Below are 19,405 nucleotides of genomic sequence, written 5' to 3'. Positions count from 1 at the left end.
ATCAGCATTTCACGAGTGTCACAATTGGCCCCTCCCAGTCCTGTCCATGTGTGCATGTTGTGTTTTGGTCTAGTCCAAGCGCTTTCTTTGTTTCGAGTCTCAGTCCAGCCCCCTTGTTGTTTAACTCTGAACCTGATTGTTGCCACCTGTGTTTCAACCTGTGTCTTGTTATCCCTTGTTAGCCCTCGTGTATTTAAGCCCTGTGGTTGCCCCTTGTTTTCGTTGGTCTTTGTTTAATTGTGCTGTATGTTTGTTGGATGTTTTATATGCTAGTGTTTTGTTATTCCTGCCTCTGTTGTGTATTTCAGTCTGTGTTTGTTTCAATATGTCCGTCCCACCTTATCTCCGTGTTGGCTATTTGAACCTGGACCATTTCGACCATGACCCTGGATTTACCCTGAATAAATCTTGCTTATCTCAGCATGTGCATCTGCCTCATCGCTCCATGTCACAACTAGAAGACGTTCTGGCGATGAATGAGGAAAAAATCTGCTCTCCTTATGCACTGACAGATGACAATAAGATCTCACACTTTTCTTATGGCAATATTATTCAGCTGAGACTGGGGTGAGACAAGTCAGACACTAAAGAGTTAAGCCACATGTATGACAATATTTTAATAAAAGTGTGAAAATCTGAGTTTTATTTCTCAAGAGCCAACTTTCAGAAACAGGAGAAAATGGCTTACGTTTCAATCTGATTTGAAACTTGACTTAACCACATCTAGGAGAAGTACCTGAGATCAAGTGGAGATTTCATTTAGAATATTTCTTTCCTCTGGTACATACGGAAGGAACTGCCAGTCTCTTGGGGTAATGACAGCCTTTTGCCTAACCTTGAGGATACCCGTTAGCCACTTCTGCTCCATATGCAGTGCCATTTTGTCAGTCGGTTGCATCCAATAATGGCCTTGCATCAAGCTGAAATCCTCGGCTCAACAGCTGCTACTAGCAGAGTGAATGACTGTAATGACCAAACTCCAGGAGTGCCTGATGCTGGCTGAGTGAATGGGGCGTGTGAGACAAATGACTTAAGAAATTCAGACATGAAAAAACATTTAGCACATTAGGAAGCTGCTGCGTACTTGTGTGTAAGACAAACTATTTTGGAGATAAGCGATTTTGTTTCAGCATCAATGAGATGTACACACACACATACACACACACACACACACACACACACACACACACACATGTTCTTCACAAACTCAGGACCCCCCCCCAGAGCAGGTATTATCACCAGCACTGATAGATGGATAGGTGAGTGGTGGTGGCATGTTAATGTGTGTTGTCTTGGTACGAGTGAATCAGATACAGCACTGGAGTTCTTTAACACTGTGTCCACTCACTGTCCACTCTATTAGACACTCCTACCTTGTCAATCCACCTTGTAGATGTAAAGTCAGAGACGACAGATCATCTGTTACTGCACAGTTTGTGTTTGGTCATACTCTAGTCCTTCATCAGTGTCACAGGACGCTGTTAGCTGGACATTTTTGGATGGTGAACTATTCTCAGTCCACCAGTGACACTGAGCTGTTTAATATTCCAGCACCACCGCTGTGAATGACCAACTTGTACGAGCACAATACAAAACGTCACCACCACGTCAGTGATCCACCTCTTAAATAATGCCTGCTCGATATATATATATATATATATATATATATATATATATATATATATATATATATATATATATATATATATATATGCATAGCATATTAGCATATCCAACAAGTAAATGCCATTTATTCAGTCTTAGTATGTTCCAAATGTGACACAGAACACTCCAAAATAAAATATTTAAAACTATTTGAAAAGTGGAGAAATATTGAAAATATCAGAACCTTGCACTGGTAAAAGTACTCAATATCACCAGATTCTTGAGGATTAGGGATGAGTATGGGCTTTGGAATGGGAAAAAGTGGACAACTACAGCAGACAAAATGTTGAGTGTGTTAAGCATCTATATTATGATAGAAATAACCTATGTCGCTGTATAATGTTCAGTACAAAATATGAAATCACACATACACTATATTTCCAAAAGTATTCACTCACCCATGAAAATCATTGAACTCAGGTGTTCCAATCACTTCCATGGCCTCAGGTGCATAAAACCAAGCACCTAGGCCTGCAGACTGCTTCTACAAACATTTGTGAAAGAATGGGTCACTATCCTCAATGAATTCCAGCGTAGTACCGTGATAGGACGCCACCCGTGCAACAAATCCAGTCGTGAAACTTCCTCACTACTAAATATTCCAATGTCAACTGTGGTATTATAACAAAGTGGAAGTTATTGGGAGCGACATCAACTCAGCCACAAAGTGGTAGGTCACGTAAAATGACAGAGCAGGGTCAACGGATGCTGAGGGGCATAGTGCACAGGGGTCACCAACTTTCTGCAAAATCAATCACTACAGACCTCCAAACTTCATGTGGCCTTCAAAATAGCCCAAGGACAGCATAAAGAGCTTCATGGAATGGGTTTCCAAAGCTGAGCAGCTGTATCTGCATCACAGAGCGCAATGCAAAGTGTTGAATGCAGTGGTGTAAACCGCCGCAACTGGAATCTAGAGCAGTGGAGACGTGTTCTCTGGAGTGACGATTCACTCTTCTCCATCTGGCAACCCGATAGCTTAGTCTGGGTTTTGCGGTTGCCAGGAGAACGGTATTTGTCTGACTGCATTGTGCCAAGTGTAAAGTTTGGTGGAGGGGGGATTATGGTGTGGGGTTGTTTTTTAGGAGTTGGGCTTGGCCCCTTATTTCCAGTGAAAGGAACTCTTAATGCTTCAGCAGAATAAGAGATTTTGGACAATTTCATGCTCCCAACTTTGTGGGAAAAGTTCAGGAACGGCCCCTTCCTGTTCCAACATGACTACACACCAGTGCACAAAGCAAGGTCCATAAAGACATGGATGAGCGAGTTTGGTATGGAAGAGCATGATTGGCCTGCACAGAGTCCTAACCTCAACCCGATAGAACACCTTTGGGATGAATTAGAGTGAACACTGTAAGCCAGGCCTTCTCATCCAAAATCAGTGTCTGACCTCACAAATGAGCTTCTGGAAGAACCGTCAAAATTCCCATAAACACATAACTAACCCTTGTGGAAAGCCTTCATAAAACAGTTGAAGCTGTTATAGCTACAAATTGTGGGCTGACATCATATTAAACTGTATGGATTAAGAATGGGATGTCACTCAATTTCATATGCATGTGAAGATAGATGAGTGAATACTTTTGGCAATATAGTGTATATTTTGAGATTGTTGCATACACGCATACACACACACACACACACCTGTCAGTGATGGCACACGTCCCCAGCAGCAGCTCAGTGTATCTGCCCCATTTTCTCTGCAGCATCACGTCGATGTCCACAGGCTCGTCATCAATAAAGATTTGCTGCATGCAGCCGTGGAAGCGGGCCAGTTTGGTCACACAACGAGCCGTGTTATTGGTCTTAGGACAGCCTGGCCAAAAATCAAGCATATCAGTCACACCTACGCTTCACTAACTGAATAAATGCTTAGGCTCAAACTCTTTCTGTTTTATTTGTCACTGTGAGAGAAAAAATGGCTTTAAGGTGAAAGTGAATGAGCCTGCATTCACTTCCAGCCCTGAAAGACAGTGTCATAAGCAATAGCTGTAATCTCTCCTCTACCAGCACACCCCATTACTCACCCCCAAAAAAGTAGCGGTCTCCAGTCTTCACCTGGAACGGGTTTGTGATCTTCAGAGGAGAGCTTTCGTCTTCATCGATGGTGATGGTCAACAAGTTGTCTTTGGCAGCCAGGTCCACTGTGTGCCAGAAGCCATCATTCAAACGGTACCCTGCGAAAAAATAGAAAATAGCACTTCTGATGAAAGACTGTCCTCAAAACAGCCTGATATTGATACAGAGCAGCAGTTTAGTTTAGGGTTAGGTGGGATAAAGTAGGCTAAGACCACCTTTAATAAAATAAACTAGGCATTTTTGAGAAACGATATTCATATTATCCCATTGTGAGGTCAGATGCATTTGGCTGTTACCTGCAGCAAAGCGGAGTCTTTTGTTGTCCCTCTGGGTCAATGTGATGTTGACCTGACCTTCACTTAGGCCCAGCTCCAGAGAGCCCAACTCATCCGCGAACCTCGTAAACATCAGCAAGCCTGTATAATCCCAAGAGCGGAACTTAAATTTCACCGCCAAGCGATTCCTCCGAAAAAATCCAGGCACCTGCAGATAGTTGTTGGGCCCTGCGAAGCTCAAGGGTCGCCAAAGCAGGTCACGGCACGTGTAGTGCATCTTTTTCTGAGGGACAGATGAAAGAAAGGAAGGTGCGTTTACAGATTGTAATGCATGTTCATCCTGTAGATGCAACTAATACAGGTGGATAAACTTAGTATGACCAAAGTTTTTAATTTCTCTAAACACACATCCACTTAAAGGAGTCCCATTATGCTCATTTTGGGGTCTACTAGCATGCTTCAATGTTCCAGAAAAACACACTATTTTTCTCATACTGTAAATGTCTATTCACTCTCTGTCTGAAATGCTCCATTACAGTGTCTATGCTTTTAAGTGCTGCCTCCCGACAAGCCCTGTGTGCTATGATGGGTCAGCTCACCCACTATGTTCTGGTTGGTGAACCACCAGAGCGGTTGTGCCATTTATCTAGCAGTCTGCAGAAAGAGGCCACATCAGCCCACAGCATTCACACAAAATCCCTCCCGTGTAGTTGTGCAAGGTGCTAGAAAGTAATGGTCATGGTTTATTTCTCTGATTCACTGCAATGTTTTCACTAACACTGCTGCCTCACTCTCTAGCTTGCTCGACCCCAGCTGTGCTCTCTCTCAGCCAACTTTCAATGGTGTGTTTAAACATTAACCAACAAATTCTGCTCATTCTGCTTTTAAGGAGCCTAACACAACCACAGCTGTCTCTTGTGACTCACTGTTCACAGGGGGAGTGGAGAGGATTTAGAGCAGGCAGTGAAATTTGGACACAACAATATAAAGGACAGCTCTCAAGTATGACTCGGCTCTCACCTAGGCAGCTGTAAACACTGCTGTGGCTATTTTTCCAAAGGCATCAGTTCTACCACATCAGCTTGAGCCAGAGTATGATCCTGAAAACAGGTCAGCGTCTTCTCAACCTGGCTAAAAAGCTGCTGTGTGTAGCATGAGGGCTACCAAGCTTGCCGGTAGGGGAATAAGGACTGTGTTACTAGCTGACGTCATCTTGTAACAGACAAAAGGGCTGGAATTCCAATGAGATGTTTGAGGCTGCTGAAGAAAGGGGTTTCTTTGGGAGACAGTTAGTCCCTCTGGTGTGTGCTTTGGGCTTTATTGCAGACTGCTTACATACACAAAAAGCTGCATGACACACTAAAATAAAGAGGCCCCTTTACTGTATTAGCAACTCTGATGGATAAATACAGTCTACCTTTAATGTTGATACTGAACAGTACCTTTTTAGGAGCAAGCCGTACATCAGGCTCTTGGTACTTGGTCTTGTAAATGATGTTAATTCCATTGATGAAGACGTTCTCCATGCAGCCACGGAAATTAATCTTACCAGGGAGGTGGGGCGTGTCTTTCTCTATGACCCCTCCCACATATATCTGAGGAGAAAATGGACAACAACTGAGCTCAGTTACAGTTCATATGTACCGGTTGCACTAATCAGAATCAGAATCAGAATCCTTAATGGATCCCAGAGGGAAATTGAAGTTATTACAGTTGCAGCCATTTTTATAAAAGAATAAACACTTTAATAATTTAAAACAAAAGAGAAAGAGAAATTTGCAATACGTCCACGAGATTTTAATTCTTATGAATATAGTAAAGTGGCAGTGACTGTGATAATAAATATGAAACATACTGTATAAAGCAGTTCAAATTATTGCACCTCTGAATTATTGCACACAATTATCATTATTATTATTACACATATGAACAGTACAGTTTGGTATTGAGTTTTGCACAGATGAACCACTCATTGTGAATCACACACTGAGGGAGGAGTTATAGAGCTTGATGGCCACAGGTAAGAATGACATCCTGTGATTCTCTGTGGTGCATTTTGGTAGAATGAGTCTTGCACTGAATGAGCTCCTGTGTCTCATCACTGTGTCGTAGAGTGGGTGAGAGCCATTGTGCATAATGGCCTGCAGCTTAGACAGCATCCTCCTCTCCAACACTGCCATCAGCAAGTCCAGCTCCACTCCCACAACATCACCAGCCTTATGGATCAGTTTGTTGAGTCTGTTGGCGTCTGCAACCCTCAGCCTGCTTCCCCAGCATGCAACACCATAGAGGATAGCACTCGCCACCACAGACTCATAGACGATCCTGAGCATAGTCCAGCAGATGTTGAGGGACCTCAGGTGCCTCAGAAAATAAAGACAACTTTGGCCCTTCCTGTAGAGGGCGTCAGTGTTCGTAGCCCAGTCCAGTTTATTGTCAATATACACACCCAGATATTTGTAATCCTCCACAGTGTCCACACCGACCCCCCTGATGGAAACAAGGGTCACCAGTGCCTTGTCCCTCCTCAGGTCCACCACCAGTTCCTTTGTCATGTACAGCTGCAGGTGGTTCAGCTCACACCATTCAAAAAAGTCCACTGCTAATACTTAACATAGGTGTCACTGTTGCCTGCTATGACCCTAAAAGCATATTCCAACCAGTGAATATATATATATATATATATATATATATATATATATATATATATATATATGTCATATATAGAGGCTAAAGATTCCCAGTCCTCCATGACTTTAGCCTTTTCCTCTTGTTCATACAGCTTGTGGATTCGTGTTACAGTGGAAGCTTTCGAATAGGATGCATAGATCTCGAGTAGGATGAACGCATCCATTTAAAAGCCATTTAAAAGCTTTTGAAAGAGTGACATAAAATCATAGATTGTACCAGAGCTCTCTTTTTGGTGCATGTCGTCAGGTAGCTCCTCTATTTCAGCAGTATACAGCACCACACTACAGTCAGAGGGAGTCAATATAAAGTGAATCAATTCATTCAAATATTTCATTGGTGGTGTTCGGTCGACTCACCTGTTTGTCCAAATCCAAGTAGTTAAACTCCCCGTTGAGGACGGCTCTCTCTGTCTGGCTGTCCAGGGTGAAGTTGACCTCTCGGCCATTGCGTTTGATGGTGACATAGTGCCAGTGCTGAGTGTCCAGCAGGTTCCCCACTCTCATTGTGGTCATTCCATTTGTGTTATGAACTGTGCTGCTCCCTGTAAAATCATCCACAACTGAGGTGTGTGCTTTAATATAAGTGTATAAGCAAAAGTACATTTTTACTACCTCCTGTTTTTCAGTACTTACTTTCCTCCTTAAATTGTATTACAACTTTATAATATTACAATATTATGTGAAAAAAACAATCAAGACAAAACATCTGTGAGTGAGAACTAAAACCACTCACAGATGTTTTGTCTTGAATGTTATTCTTCATATAATATTGTAATATTATAAAGTTGTAATACAATTTAAGTATTACTACTCAAGTAATGTCTTTATGTTGCTATAAATGAATGTAAGTTATTAGAAGACACTGTTAACTGCAATTTGTTTGTTCATTATCTAATAATAATAATAATAATAATAATAATAATAACAAAAAGAATAGCAAGAAAATGTATATACTGTCTAAGTCTACCCACATTCATTTTATTTAACATAAATATGCAATAGGTGACCAGTTTAAAGTTGTATGCAACTCATTATACTGTAAGAACTCATAGCTTCATAGGTATCAAATAAAACCGGTAGTTAACAAAAAAGGATCCTTCGTATCAATAACTGTAAAAGAAGTCTGCAGTTTAAGAGGTTAACCCTTCATAGTATCCAGTTTATTACATCCTAAGGCTTATTATTCAGTAATTACATGGAAAATAATGTAAACTAAAGTTACTGTGAACGTACAAATTTAGTTGGGTGTATAATAAAGGTTTGGAACGTGGACAATTTCTGTCCTTTTAAGGAGTTAATACATTAGATACAATACAAGATATTATCCATTCTCCCAGTTACCGCTGCCCCATATACAAAAAGCAGCCCTTTATGGCTCCTACCCAGGCTAATATGCAGGTAAAGTCGCCCTGTTTTCAGCTCCAGCATGATGGAGTCTCCCTGTAGGCCTTCACTGTACAGCAGAACCCCATCTTTCTCCAGTGTCTTAAAGTTCAGAGCGTAGTGGTCCTGTAGCGTCCGCATCCGCCCGCCGGGAAAGGAATAAGCCACCATATCGTCCCCCTCTAACTGCATTACATATGAGTCTACAAGCCAAAGAGTCAGAAGTCAAAGGTCTGAGAAAGCTTAGAACATGAAAAGACGTTCTCTGTTCATTTGTGACGCTATACAGACAGCTTTAGCTAGACAGCTTTGGCACTGATTGACAGGAGAAACTGCTCTGTTAAGCGGCTTTGTGGAATATGTGATTATCAGCAGTGCTCGAATGAAATGTATTTGATTGCTGCCCTGCGAGACGCCACCAAATCTTTAGTAACACAATGAGGCAGTGAGTGGAGCTGCAGTGATGTTTTATTCTACTGAATGTTATTTTTGGCCAGAAACTGAGATAAAAATAATCACAGCAGCCACTGAAGGCCCAGTCTGGACACGTCTGTGTTCTCTTTAGCCCTACCGTAGGGACAGCCATACACCTCCAGCCGGACGCCAATCTTGCCGCCATTTTCTGTGTTCCAGCCCATAGGCAGGAAGCGCAGGTGTTTGGCAGTGAAGGCGTAGTGGAACACATTCCTCTTCACCTGGTAATAATTCCAGTTTCCAGGCAATGTCTGAGAGAGGGAGGGAGATGACAGTAGAAAACTGTTTTATATAAAACTGGAGTTTAATGTTGTTATCGTTATATCCCTCCGTCTCATTGCTTAGACAGAATTCATGATGTCATATCATTTTTATGTTTTTGTTCATCAGTGTTCATTACAATAACCAGCATACATTACATACAACTGTATAAGACACTGGGAATGCCTGTGGTGTCAAGCAACCCTGACTACTAGCCTTACTCTTAACTTGATCATCAAACATCACAAAGAATCATAAAGAAAACAACGATTCTGCCTTTATTCAACACAAAATTAACCCCACAGACAGGATTTTACTCTTTTAGGCTGAGAAAAGAAGCCAAATTGAGGTGAAGTGCCTAGATAGCCAGGTAGCTTGTCACCTAGATAGCTAACTAGTCACCTAGATAGCTAACTAGATAGCTACGTTTCTCTACTGTGATGATGATTCGAATATATGACTGCAATAAGATATCTGGCTTTCTAGCTATAGCGTTAGCTGTCTGTTGTCCTTCTGCCAAAACTCCCAAAAATTTATTTAAGATTGCACTGACTTCTGTTTTGCTTTGTACTTTGCATTAAGCATATTTTTTGCAGTCTATCAATACCTACAACACTTGCTTTTGCCATGCTAAAAGTTCAAGAGGAAAACAAATTCATTTCAAAAGATATTCCACACTGTAAAGTATATCTGACAAGTATTTAGGCTATTTTCAGTCATTTTCAATTGAATTTGATAAATACCTTCACATAAATTTTCCTTTATGGTACAACCCCAATTCCAAAAAAGTTGTGAAGCTGTCTAAAATGTAAATAAATGTAAATAAAAACAATGTGATTTGCAAATCCCACAGACCCATATTTTGCTCACAATAGAACATAGAACACATATCAGATGTTGAAAGTGAGACATTTTACCAATTTATGAAAAAAATTAAACTCGTTTAAAACGATGGCAGCAAAACATCTAAAAAACATCGGGACAGGGGCAACAAATGGCTGGAAAGGTAAAAGTAGTTGGTTTGAAAAAAAAAAAGTTTGGAGAACAAACTAACACTAACGTATAAAAAGAGCATTTTAGAGCGGCAGAGTCTGTCAGAAGCAAAGTTGGGAAGAGGCTCAACAATCTGCAAAAAACTGAGACTAAAAATTGTGTAACAATTTCAGAAAAATATTCCTCAACCTAAAATTGCGAGGACTATAAACGTCCCACCATCTATAGTACATAACATCAAAAGATTCAGAGAATCTGGAGAAATCCCTGTATGTAACGGACCAAGCCAGCGGTCAGTACTGGATACTTGTGGTCTTCAGGCTCTCAGGCAGCACTGCATTAAAACCAGGCATGATTCTGTACTGAAAATCACTGCATGGACTCCGAAACAGTTCCAGAAATCACTGTCTGTGAACACAGATCTCCACGCAATCCACAAATCTTGTAGAAAGCTGTATCATGCAAAGAAGAAACCATATATTTTCAGGATCCAGAAACGCTGCTACCTTCTCTGGGCCTGGTTTCATTTAAGATGGACTGAGGGAAAGAGGAAAAGTGTCCTGTGGTCCACTCAATCAAAATTTTACATTTTTTTGAGAAATCATGGACTATACATCCTCCAGGCTAAGGCATCCTCCTTGGCATCCTCCTTGTTATTAGCACACAGTTCAAAAGCCAGCTTTTCTGATTGTGTGGAGGAGCATTAGTGCACATGGCATGGGCGTCTTGTACATCAGGAAAGGTATTTTCAATGCTGAACATTATATAGACGTTTTAGAACAACATATACTCCCATCAAGACAACGTCTTTTTCAGGGAAGGTATTACATATTTCAGCAAGACAATTCTAAACCACATACTGCATCCATCACAACATCATGGCTTCGCATAAGAAGAGTCTGAGTCAGGCAACTGACCTGCCTGAAGTCCACACTTTTCACCAACAGAAAACATTTGGTGCATCATGAAATGAAAATCCAGCAAAGAAGACCCAGGACTACTGAGCAGCTAGAATCCTATGTCAGACAACAATGGGACAACATTCTTCTCCCAAAATTCCAGCAATTGGTCTCCTCACTTCCCAGATGTTTATAAACTGTCGTTAAAATAGGAGGTCATGCTATACAATGGTAGACGTGACCCTGTCCTAGCTTTTTTTGAGAGCATTGCTGCCAAAATTAAAGTCCTAAATGAGCTAATGCTTTTCAGTAAATGGTAAAATGTCTCACTTTCAACATCTTATGTGTTCCATGTTCTATTGTGAATAAAATACGGGTCTATGAGATTTGCAAATGTCACGATTGGCTCCTCCCACGCCATGCGCATCTTTGTTTTGGTGTCCCAGTCCTGTCCATGTGCGTTTGTTTTGGTTTGGTAACTCCGCCCCGATTGGGTTCACCTGTCCCTCATTGTTCTGTGTATTTAAGCCCTGGGTTTGCCCCTTGTGTTTGCCAGTCTTTGTATGATTTTACCAGTCTCTGTTGAATGTGCTTGTCTGTGTTAACAGTTGTATTCTGCCGTCTATCATGTCTTACCCTCGTTCTATCAGTGTTGGCTCTTTGACCTTGGACCGCTTCGACTATGACCCTGGATTTGCCCATAATAAATCTCGCTTATCTCAGCGTGTGCGTCCGCCTCCTCACTCCCCCTTACAGCAAATCATTGCATTATATTTTTATTTACATTTATTTACATTTTACACAGCATCTTAACTTTTGGGGATGTATATTTCTATGTGTAATATTTCCTCGTACTTAAATGAACTTTAAAATATATTTCGTTAATATGACAACGTATTCTGAAATGTATTTTAGACAATGTATACATCTGAATCAGAATCAAATTATATATGTGTGTCCATGTTTTTTTTTGAGGTTTACTCTAACTCCTGTGTTGTCTCCAAGTGGTTTGTTAATGGTCAAGCTAATCCTATTCTCAGTGTTTGTTTGTTTTTTCATGTAAGTGAAGGCTTACCGTCCAAAACAGCTTTAAACATATTTTTCTCAGATGGACAATTCTCAAACGTACTGTGCACCACAATATCAGCAGCAGCAGTACAATCATCACCCTACCTAATCCAACACTTCCATCTTGATACAAACCAACAGCAAGACTGTGTACATATATTCAGGATTCATAGAAACATAATCAACACTGCCACATCCTTTGCTACAAAGCATGCTTTCACTCAGCACAAGTACAATTTGTGCTGAGTAGAGCATCTGCACAATGAAGTCAACATAACCAAGATAAAATAAGCCAGTGAAGATGTAGCAACACAACAAACTTAAAATGCTAAACCTTTTCTTCCTCAGCTAAAGCTACTGCCACTGCCTGCAAAACTTTATGGGCAATTTATGTCTTACCTTTGATGCTTCAAAACACTTCAGTAGATGTTTGTTTTGTTAAGTGCGAAAGTGCAACTGACAACAACTTTTGTTTTCCTCTATCAGTGATGGTATCTCATTTTTAAAGCTCCCTCAGTTATATCTTTTAACTGCAACTGGATCTTCACATTCAAATACTGGTGCACTAATGCACTGAAGGCTTGAGGCAGAGCAACAGTTACTAAACAGTTATTGAAGGGCTAAGAAAATAAGTCAGAGAGCAATTTGATTAGCAATAATACAATGACAGCACTCGCAGAAGAAAAATTAAATTTTATCTTAAAAAATTTAGCTTAATAAATATTCTGTCCACATTTGATTGAGTAGGCCTGTGATCAATCAATCCATTGCTATGCCCCTGCTGTGCACAAAATTAGCAAGCTCGTTGACTCTACCATGTTGCCGCCTCTCATAACATAGGGTGTCCATGCATCAGGACGGTCTCCGTAGAGGAGTGTATATTTGGTGACCCAGTCGTAGGAGTTGAAAGTCCCCTGAGTGGCGATGGCCACAATACGATACTTCCGGCCCAGGTCGATCTGCATCCACGGCTGTCTGTCCCGAGGGGAGGGAGACCAGCCACTGCTGCCTAAACACACACACAGGTTACACACAGATAGGCTGATGTATTGCATCAATGCAAACAACAGATTAACTCCTAGAAGTCGGTGTTACATCTGACAAAGAAAAGGATGACAAACCTGTCAGACTGTAAATATTGTACATTGCACAAACATTGTTATTATGCAACTGTATTACTAGGTCTGTTAAGTAAATTAATGAATTGAGATAAATTACATTTTTTTGAGTAGTTATTCACAATTAAGCACATTTGCTTGAAGAAAGAAAGATTGTTCTACTCATAAAGCAGTGCATTTTGTTACAGCTGTATGAGTAAACAAAATAAGCTTCTTCAAAATGTATTCATTACTTTCCACTGACTCAATGACATTAGGTTCACATGAACTGGACTGAACTGAACTGAACTGAACGCAGGGTGAATGTGAAAATTAGGTGATCGCAGTTTTCAATACTATTACGGGTGAGAGGTGGGGTAGTAAGGAGTGTGCCAGATTCAAACGATAAACTACTGCCTGAAGGAGATGAATAGAAGCTGTAAATAAGGACTGCAGGCGGCTCCTAACCCTGACAAAATGGGGATCTTAACTGGCACCTTTCTCCACCTTTGTCCAGTAACCCATTTCAGTACACACCTCACTGCCTGTTTAAACTGGAGAACATTAACATGCTTTCTAGTTTTGATGGTTGTACCATACAAAAATAGTTAACTTTGTTCTTGGTACAGTTTTTCTACAGGTTTAATAAGTTACATGTTTACAGTCTATAAATCGCTTCTTGTTCCAGAACGGTTAAAAATTAATACCTGATGTTATTACAACATAAAAGTCTTTATTGGATTTATCATTTGAACACGCACGACAAGCAAATAAAGGCTGATTTAGGACACGTACTAAAGTTACAGGTAAAAAGAAAGAATTGCTTTTATGCATCGTCTGACTTTTTTGACAATCGAGACTATCTAAAGCCTAAATGGCTGCATTTTGAACTCCTCTGTGCTTGTAGCCCTCTCTTTTTCATATCACGTCAATGTTGCATGTCTTATTTTTCCTTCCAAAAGAACTACCGCCAGCATCAGCAGTCTTTGTTTTAAATTAGATTAGATTTGATTACCTTTGTTATCCCACCAGGGGAAATTTTTCTTAGGCAACTGAAGACTGCATGTCATAAAAGAACCACCAGACATACAACCTCAACCCCTGATTAACAACATTAATAACACTGATAACATACCCTGGAAAGAAAAAACAAAAACACTGCATTGCTCACTCAACAGAACTGAGGATCATAATAAATAAAGATACAAAAGAATTTCTAAACCTATTTATTCTGCACACTGGCATTCTGAATCTCTTGCCTGAGGGAACTGAGGCATCTGGATCAGAAATAATTCTATATGCCAATCTTGTGACAGACTGCTGTGTATTTCTGTGATAAACAAATTCCCTGCACTGCAGTCACTGGAAATAACTTTTTATCAACAGAGCCATGATGGAACTCACCATTTCAAATTTATATTAGAGTCAGACAGAATTGGAACGTACAGCGCACTGCAGCACAGCTAAAAGTGTTAAAAAGTACTGCAGATAATAATAATTCACTGCGTTAACATGTTATTAGCATCTAAACTTTGACACCAATAACTGATATACTTAAATAATACGGCAAAATGACAGTAATAACTGGAAACGGTTAAGGGTTAATACTGTGAATGTTATTAGTGTTTGAGCTTCACTATTCAATAACTTACCATAGAGCTTTGCAAAATGAGCGGAGTAGAGGAAATTATATCTGGAGGAGGCCAGGAAAGAGGAGGCATAAAGTGGAGAGATCAATGGATCTAAACATGGCCCTGAAAGAGAGAGAGAGAGAGAGAGAGAGAGAGAGAGCATAAGTATAAAGAGAATTAGCATAAATTCAAACACCAGTGTCTACTCTCTCTGTTTCATAAGCGACATTAAAGTGTCCCGATAACATCAGGTAATTCAGCGTAACTGCAGACTGCAGCAGTAATTATAGACTGATCCGTCTGATGGCATCCAGCTGCTCCGAGAAAAAAGGTGTTAGTAAACAGGTAGCGTTTTTATTCCCAGAACTAGATGAGAATAGTATTTAATAACTGGAGTAATAAGTGTAAAGCAATACAGTGTAGATTTCTGTTATCTATGGGGTTCTTTTGCATTCGGAGGTATCAGAGGGGATGTGCTAGAGTCACACGTGGTCCTCGGAGCTCAGGAATGTTCCTCTGACCCTTCCTACGCTCAATGCAGCTCAATAATTCTATACAGTCAACAGAGTCAAGGTTTGTTATGTTAAAGAGGCCAATTACAAAGGTATTGATTTTATAGTTATAAATAAATAAATCGTATACCCAATTCAACTGATTTAACTGTAATTTGCATGAAGTACTAGTACTTAATTTTTCACTTTAAACCCTTTACTGCTTTTTTACAGAGAATTTTATATTCCTCTTTTTTCATAAAAGAGTTAACATTCACTCCACAGTTCAAACATTCTATATATAGTGTGAATCTAGCTGAAAGGCAATCGGTGATCAATATCAGCCCTGTAAACACAGAGTGTATTTACATGTAATCAGATAATGGGGAAACTCCAGGTCTACATGAGCCGGGCACTAATGAGATTTCTGCTTTGCAACCAGCCAATAAACTCGCAGAAGAAAACGTGATGTAAACATAATGTAAAACTCAAACTACATGCTGCAACTTTATAGACGCTTGACCTGAAAATGTGGACATACATTGTCTAAAAGATGAAGAATAGTCAAATCCTTCATTTTATCAAGCATGTATTTAAGCAACTATACAAACAAGGCCTCTAACAAACTAGGCCTATGTTAGTTTCCGTGGGTGCTGCCATAAATGAACTACAATATTATTCATTCATGTGTTGTTAATGAATTACAAGTGTGAAGTCGAGAGGCTGAGTTGACATCAGAGCCTCAGAGAGCTTCTCTCATTGATGAGAGTCAGCTGGAGTGATTTAGGGAGGAGTTGACTTTAAAAATGAGGCTAAAGAAATAGAAAACAACTACTGGAGTCCTATGTCTTGGTCTTGTGGGCACACAGTATACATGTGCAAAAGTATGTCAAGTGAATAACTTTCCAATGCGAATATGGCCTGTAAATGCAAAGAGCTGTAACAATAAAACTATGTGTGTTGTGAAAAACTGAGGACCTGTTCACCACAAGCTAAATTACCAATTTGTTTAAGCCTCAACATAATCTGAGCTGACTGTTCTGCTGGTTCAGAACCCATAGTAGCATGTTTTCTTCTACAGTAGTCAAAGATAATGTGCTAAATCACACTTGCAGGCTACTTTGTCTTGACGATCCCAGACTTTACTGCTTTTCAAAAAAAGGCTCACACAGGTATGACACTATAAGTAAACTAATGCAACTTTTCAACTTTTCTAGGATGGACATCACTGAAAATGTAAACAACTAAACAACAACAAAAATATTTGTAGGGCTGCAACTAACGGCTATTTTCCTAATCACTTAGTTGGTCCATTATGACTGATTAATCGATTAGTTGGGACCGAACTTAGATATGAGTGTGGCAAAAAATGTTCCACACACACACATAATGTAAGCCGCTTATCCTTTCGGGTCACAAAGGGTGTTGAAACCTATCCCAGTGGTCATCAGACAGCAGGTCGCCAGTCCATCACAGGGCAGCATAATGATTTATTCTACAAATTAAAAATAAGAAGAATTATTCTTCCTTTAGAAAAAACATTACACACTTTTCCTCTCTTCTTATGCCTGTTTTCTAAAAAGACTTTTATCGAGGGCAGAGTAACAGAAAAACTCTATTTTTTAAAGGCAAAGAAACAATACAAACTAATTTCACATAGTTTTTCAAGACTGGCTGCTTTTCTGAATTTCTGCTATAACGATAAAGCAAAAATACATTATACAGCTTCTGTGTGGTCGATTAGATGACGCAAAGGGTTCTTTGAGTGTTCCACTTTGAACACTTTGAAAGTGAACCACTTTCCTTACTGAAGAATTTTTATGAACCCATCTTTTTTGGGACTGTAGTGTAATGGGTAACACCTCAGCCTGGTCCACTCTATGCCATGCCAATAAGAGTCCTTTGGCAAGACTCCTAAGGTGCCTGGGTTCGTGCTGCCACTGGTCTCTGTGATTCATCCCTTTTGAGACATCATGTAATATACAGTGACTCCAAGTAGTATTCAACCCCCTGGAGATTTTGCAGTTTTACACATTTGGAGTTAACATTGTCAAATTTGGACAGTAGATGGACCTGGAGATGTGAAATGCACTGCAGCAAAAAAGAAAGTTATTCCTCTGTTTATTAATTTAAAAAAAAATTGCAAATTTTACCAGAGGGTCAATTATTATTCAACCCCTAAAACCACCAGAATTCAGTTTGGTTCCCTCACGTATTAAGAAATAATTGAGGTATTAAGAACAATGAGCTTCACATGCTTGGATTAATTATCTGTTTTTTCCCATCTTTTCTGACTATAAAAGCCCCTCCCCAATCAAGTGAACAGCACCCATACATGGTCAACATAGGAGTATTCCAAGGCCATCAGAGACAAAATCATGGAGGGTCGCAAGGCTGGCAAGGTGTACAAAAGCCTTTCCAAGGATTTGAGCCTACCTGTCTCCACCATTAGGAGCATCATCCAGAAGTGGAAGGCTTATGGAACTACTGTGAACTTTCCGCAGTCCTGGACAGCCTCTCACAGTTTCCTCCCGTGCCGAGGCCAGGCTTGTCCGAACGGTCAAGGCTGACCCAAGGACAACAAGGAGGGAGCTCCAGGAAGATCTCATGGTGGTGGGGACATTGGTTTCAATAAATACCATAAGTAACGTACTCCACCGCAACGAGCCCGTAAGGTACCTTTACTTTCAAAGCGTCATGTCAAGAACCTGTCTAAAGTTTGCTCATGATCACTTGGAGGACTCTGAGGCAGACTGGTTCAAGGTTCTCTGGTCTGATGAGACCAAGATCGAGGTCTTTGGTGCCAACCACACCTGGGGCGTTTGGTGAGAGGATGGCACTGCACATGACCCTAAGAATAGTGGTAGCAGCATCATGCTGTGGGGCTGCTTCTCAGCCAAGGGGCCTGGCCATCTGGTTCACATCCATGGGAAGATGGATAGCATAGCCTACCTGGAGATTTTGGCCAAAAACCTCCGCTCCTCCATCAAGGATCTTAAGATGGGTCATTATTTCATCATCCAACAAGACAACAACTCTAAGCACGCGGCCAAGAAAACCAAGGCCTGGTTTAAAAGGGAAAAGATCAAGGTGTTGCAGTGGCCTAGTCAGTCTCCTGACCTTAATCCAATTGAAAACCTGTTTAAGGAGCTCAAGATCAAAGTCCACAAGAGATGCCCAAAGAACCTTGAGAAACTGTAGAAGATCTGCACGGAGGCATGGGCCAAGATTACTCCAGATCTTTTTCAAAACGATTAATAGCCGTAATTGCAAACAAGGATTATTCTACAACCTAAATATTAAACGTAGGGGTTGAATAATACACACACACACACACACACACACACACAGACACACATCTTCTAAGCCGCTTCTCCTCCTGGGTCGCGGGGGTGCTGGAGCCTATTGGGTTGAATAATAATTTATTCTAATTTTTATGTTTAAAATAAATTATAATTTAATTGAGAAACTTATATTTTTTGTTTGTAATATTTAGGCTTCTGTTAATAAATGCTACTCTTGTTCAAAGTTTGAAGGTTCTAACTTATTTGAAAGTTGTTGAATTTGCAAAAACTGCAGGGGGTTGAATACTACTTGGAGGCACTGGAACTGTGTTGCTAGCATTTCCTTGTACATATTATGTATGTTTAGTGGCATTTTTGGTCCATAAATTCTGGCCATTTGGTTTTGGTTTCACCTCCATTACTAATAAGAGTAGGATTGTGTGTTCTAGACTGGAGAATAAAGCTGAACGTGTGTGTTTGCCATGTGTTGGTGGTTGAATCAGCCTGAGATGCTGCCCATTCTGATTCTGGCTGGATGCTAATATCTTTATTTTGGCTGCATGCTAATGGATGAAGATCAATCCAGACACACGGCCGCTCCTCTTACGCATTAGAGGGGTGCTGAGGGGGTGGGGGGGGTATGATGGATTGTTGTCATTACAAGAATAAATAAAAGCACTATTTTTTCTTCATAACATTGGCAGAAAGGAGTCTAACCTCAAGCACAAATCTGTTCCCCTTCAGTTCAGAACAAACAAACTTACATCCGTCAAACGCAATCAAATTCATACTCCTTCCTCATTCTCTAAAGCCTCAGCTTTCATTAGATTATTTCAAGGGCGCATAGATGTTCATGTTCATAATCAGGGGAGGGTATTTTGTGTAAGGAGTGAGTCAGGGAGGAGGCTTGTTTTGAAAATAACATTAAACCCCTACATCATAGAAAAGCTCCCTCCCTTCACCTGAGATCCACTTGTGATGTTAATCTAATTTTACATATCAAAATACAGTCCTAAATCATTTTGTTTGGTGTTTTCAGGCCTTTATCTCTTAGAGCTAATCCCTTAAAGTACGCACTAAGAATGGTGCCATTAGCTTGCCCTGTAGTTACTGAA

At 40.3% G+C, this 19,405-nt stretch overlaps 1 protein-coding gene across 1 annotated transcript in view; it reads right to left on the bottom strand.

Moving 5' to 3' along the window:
* The window catches only part of cntnap1 (contactin associated protein 1), a 77,432-nt gene that overhangs the window by 35,185 nt on the left and 22,842 nt on the right, over nt 1-19,405 (bottom strand). Inside the window, exons 2-10 of the mRNA XM_017697511.2 lie at nt 14,537-14,638; nt 12,603-12,796; nt 8,664-8,817; nt 8,092-8,295; nt 7,067-7,251; nt 5,462-5,614; nt 4,041-4,302; nt 3,693-3,842; nt 3,310-3,481 (exon numbers count right to left, since the gene is read on the bottom strand). Coding sequence (XP_017553000.1) covers nt 3,310-3,481; nt 3,693-3,842; nt 4,041-4,302; nt 5,462-5,614; nt 7,067-7,251; nt 8,092-8,295; nt 8,664-8,817; nt 12,603-12,796; nt 14,537-14,638 — 1,576 coding nt within the window. The remainder of the gene's footprint in view (nt 1-3,309; nt 3,482-3,692; nt 3,843-4,040; nt 4,303-5,461; nt 5,615-7,066; nt 7,252-8,091; nt 8,296-8,663; nt 8,818-12,602; nt 12,797-14,536; nt 14,639-19,405) is intronic.

This window comes from Pygocentrus nattereri, chromosome 14, assembly GCF_015220715.1.
Source record: "Pygocentrus nattereri isolate fPygNat1 chromosome 14, fPygNat1.pri, whole genome shotgun sequence".
NCBI classification, from domain to species: domain Eukaryota; kingdom Metazoa; phylum Chordata; class Actinopteri; order Characiformes; family Serrasalmidae; genus Pygocentrus; species Pygocentrus nattereri.
Note: the sequence above shows the minus strand (reverse complement) of the source record. Positions and strands in the feature narration are given on the sequence as shown.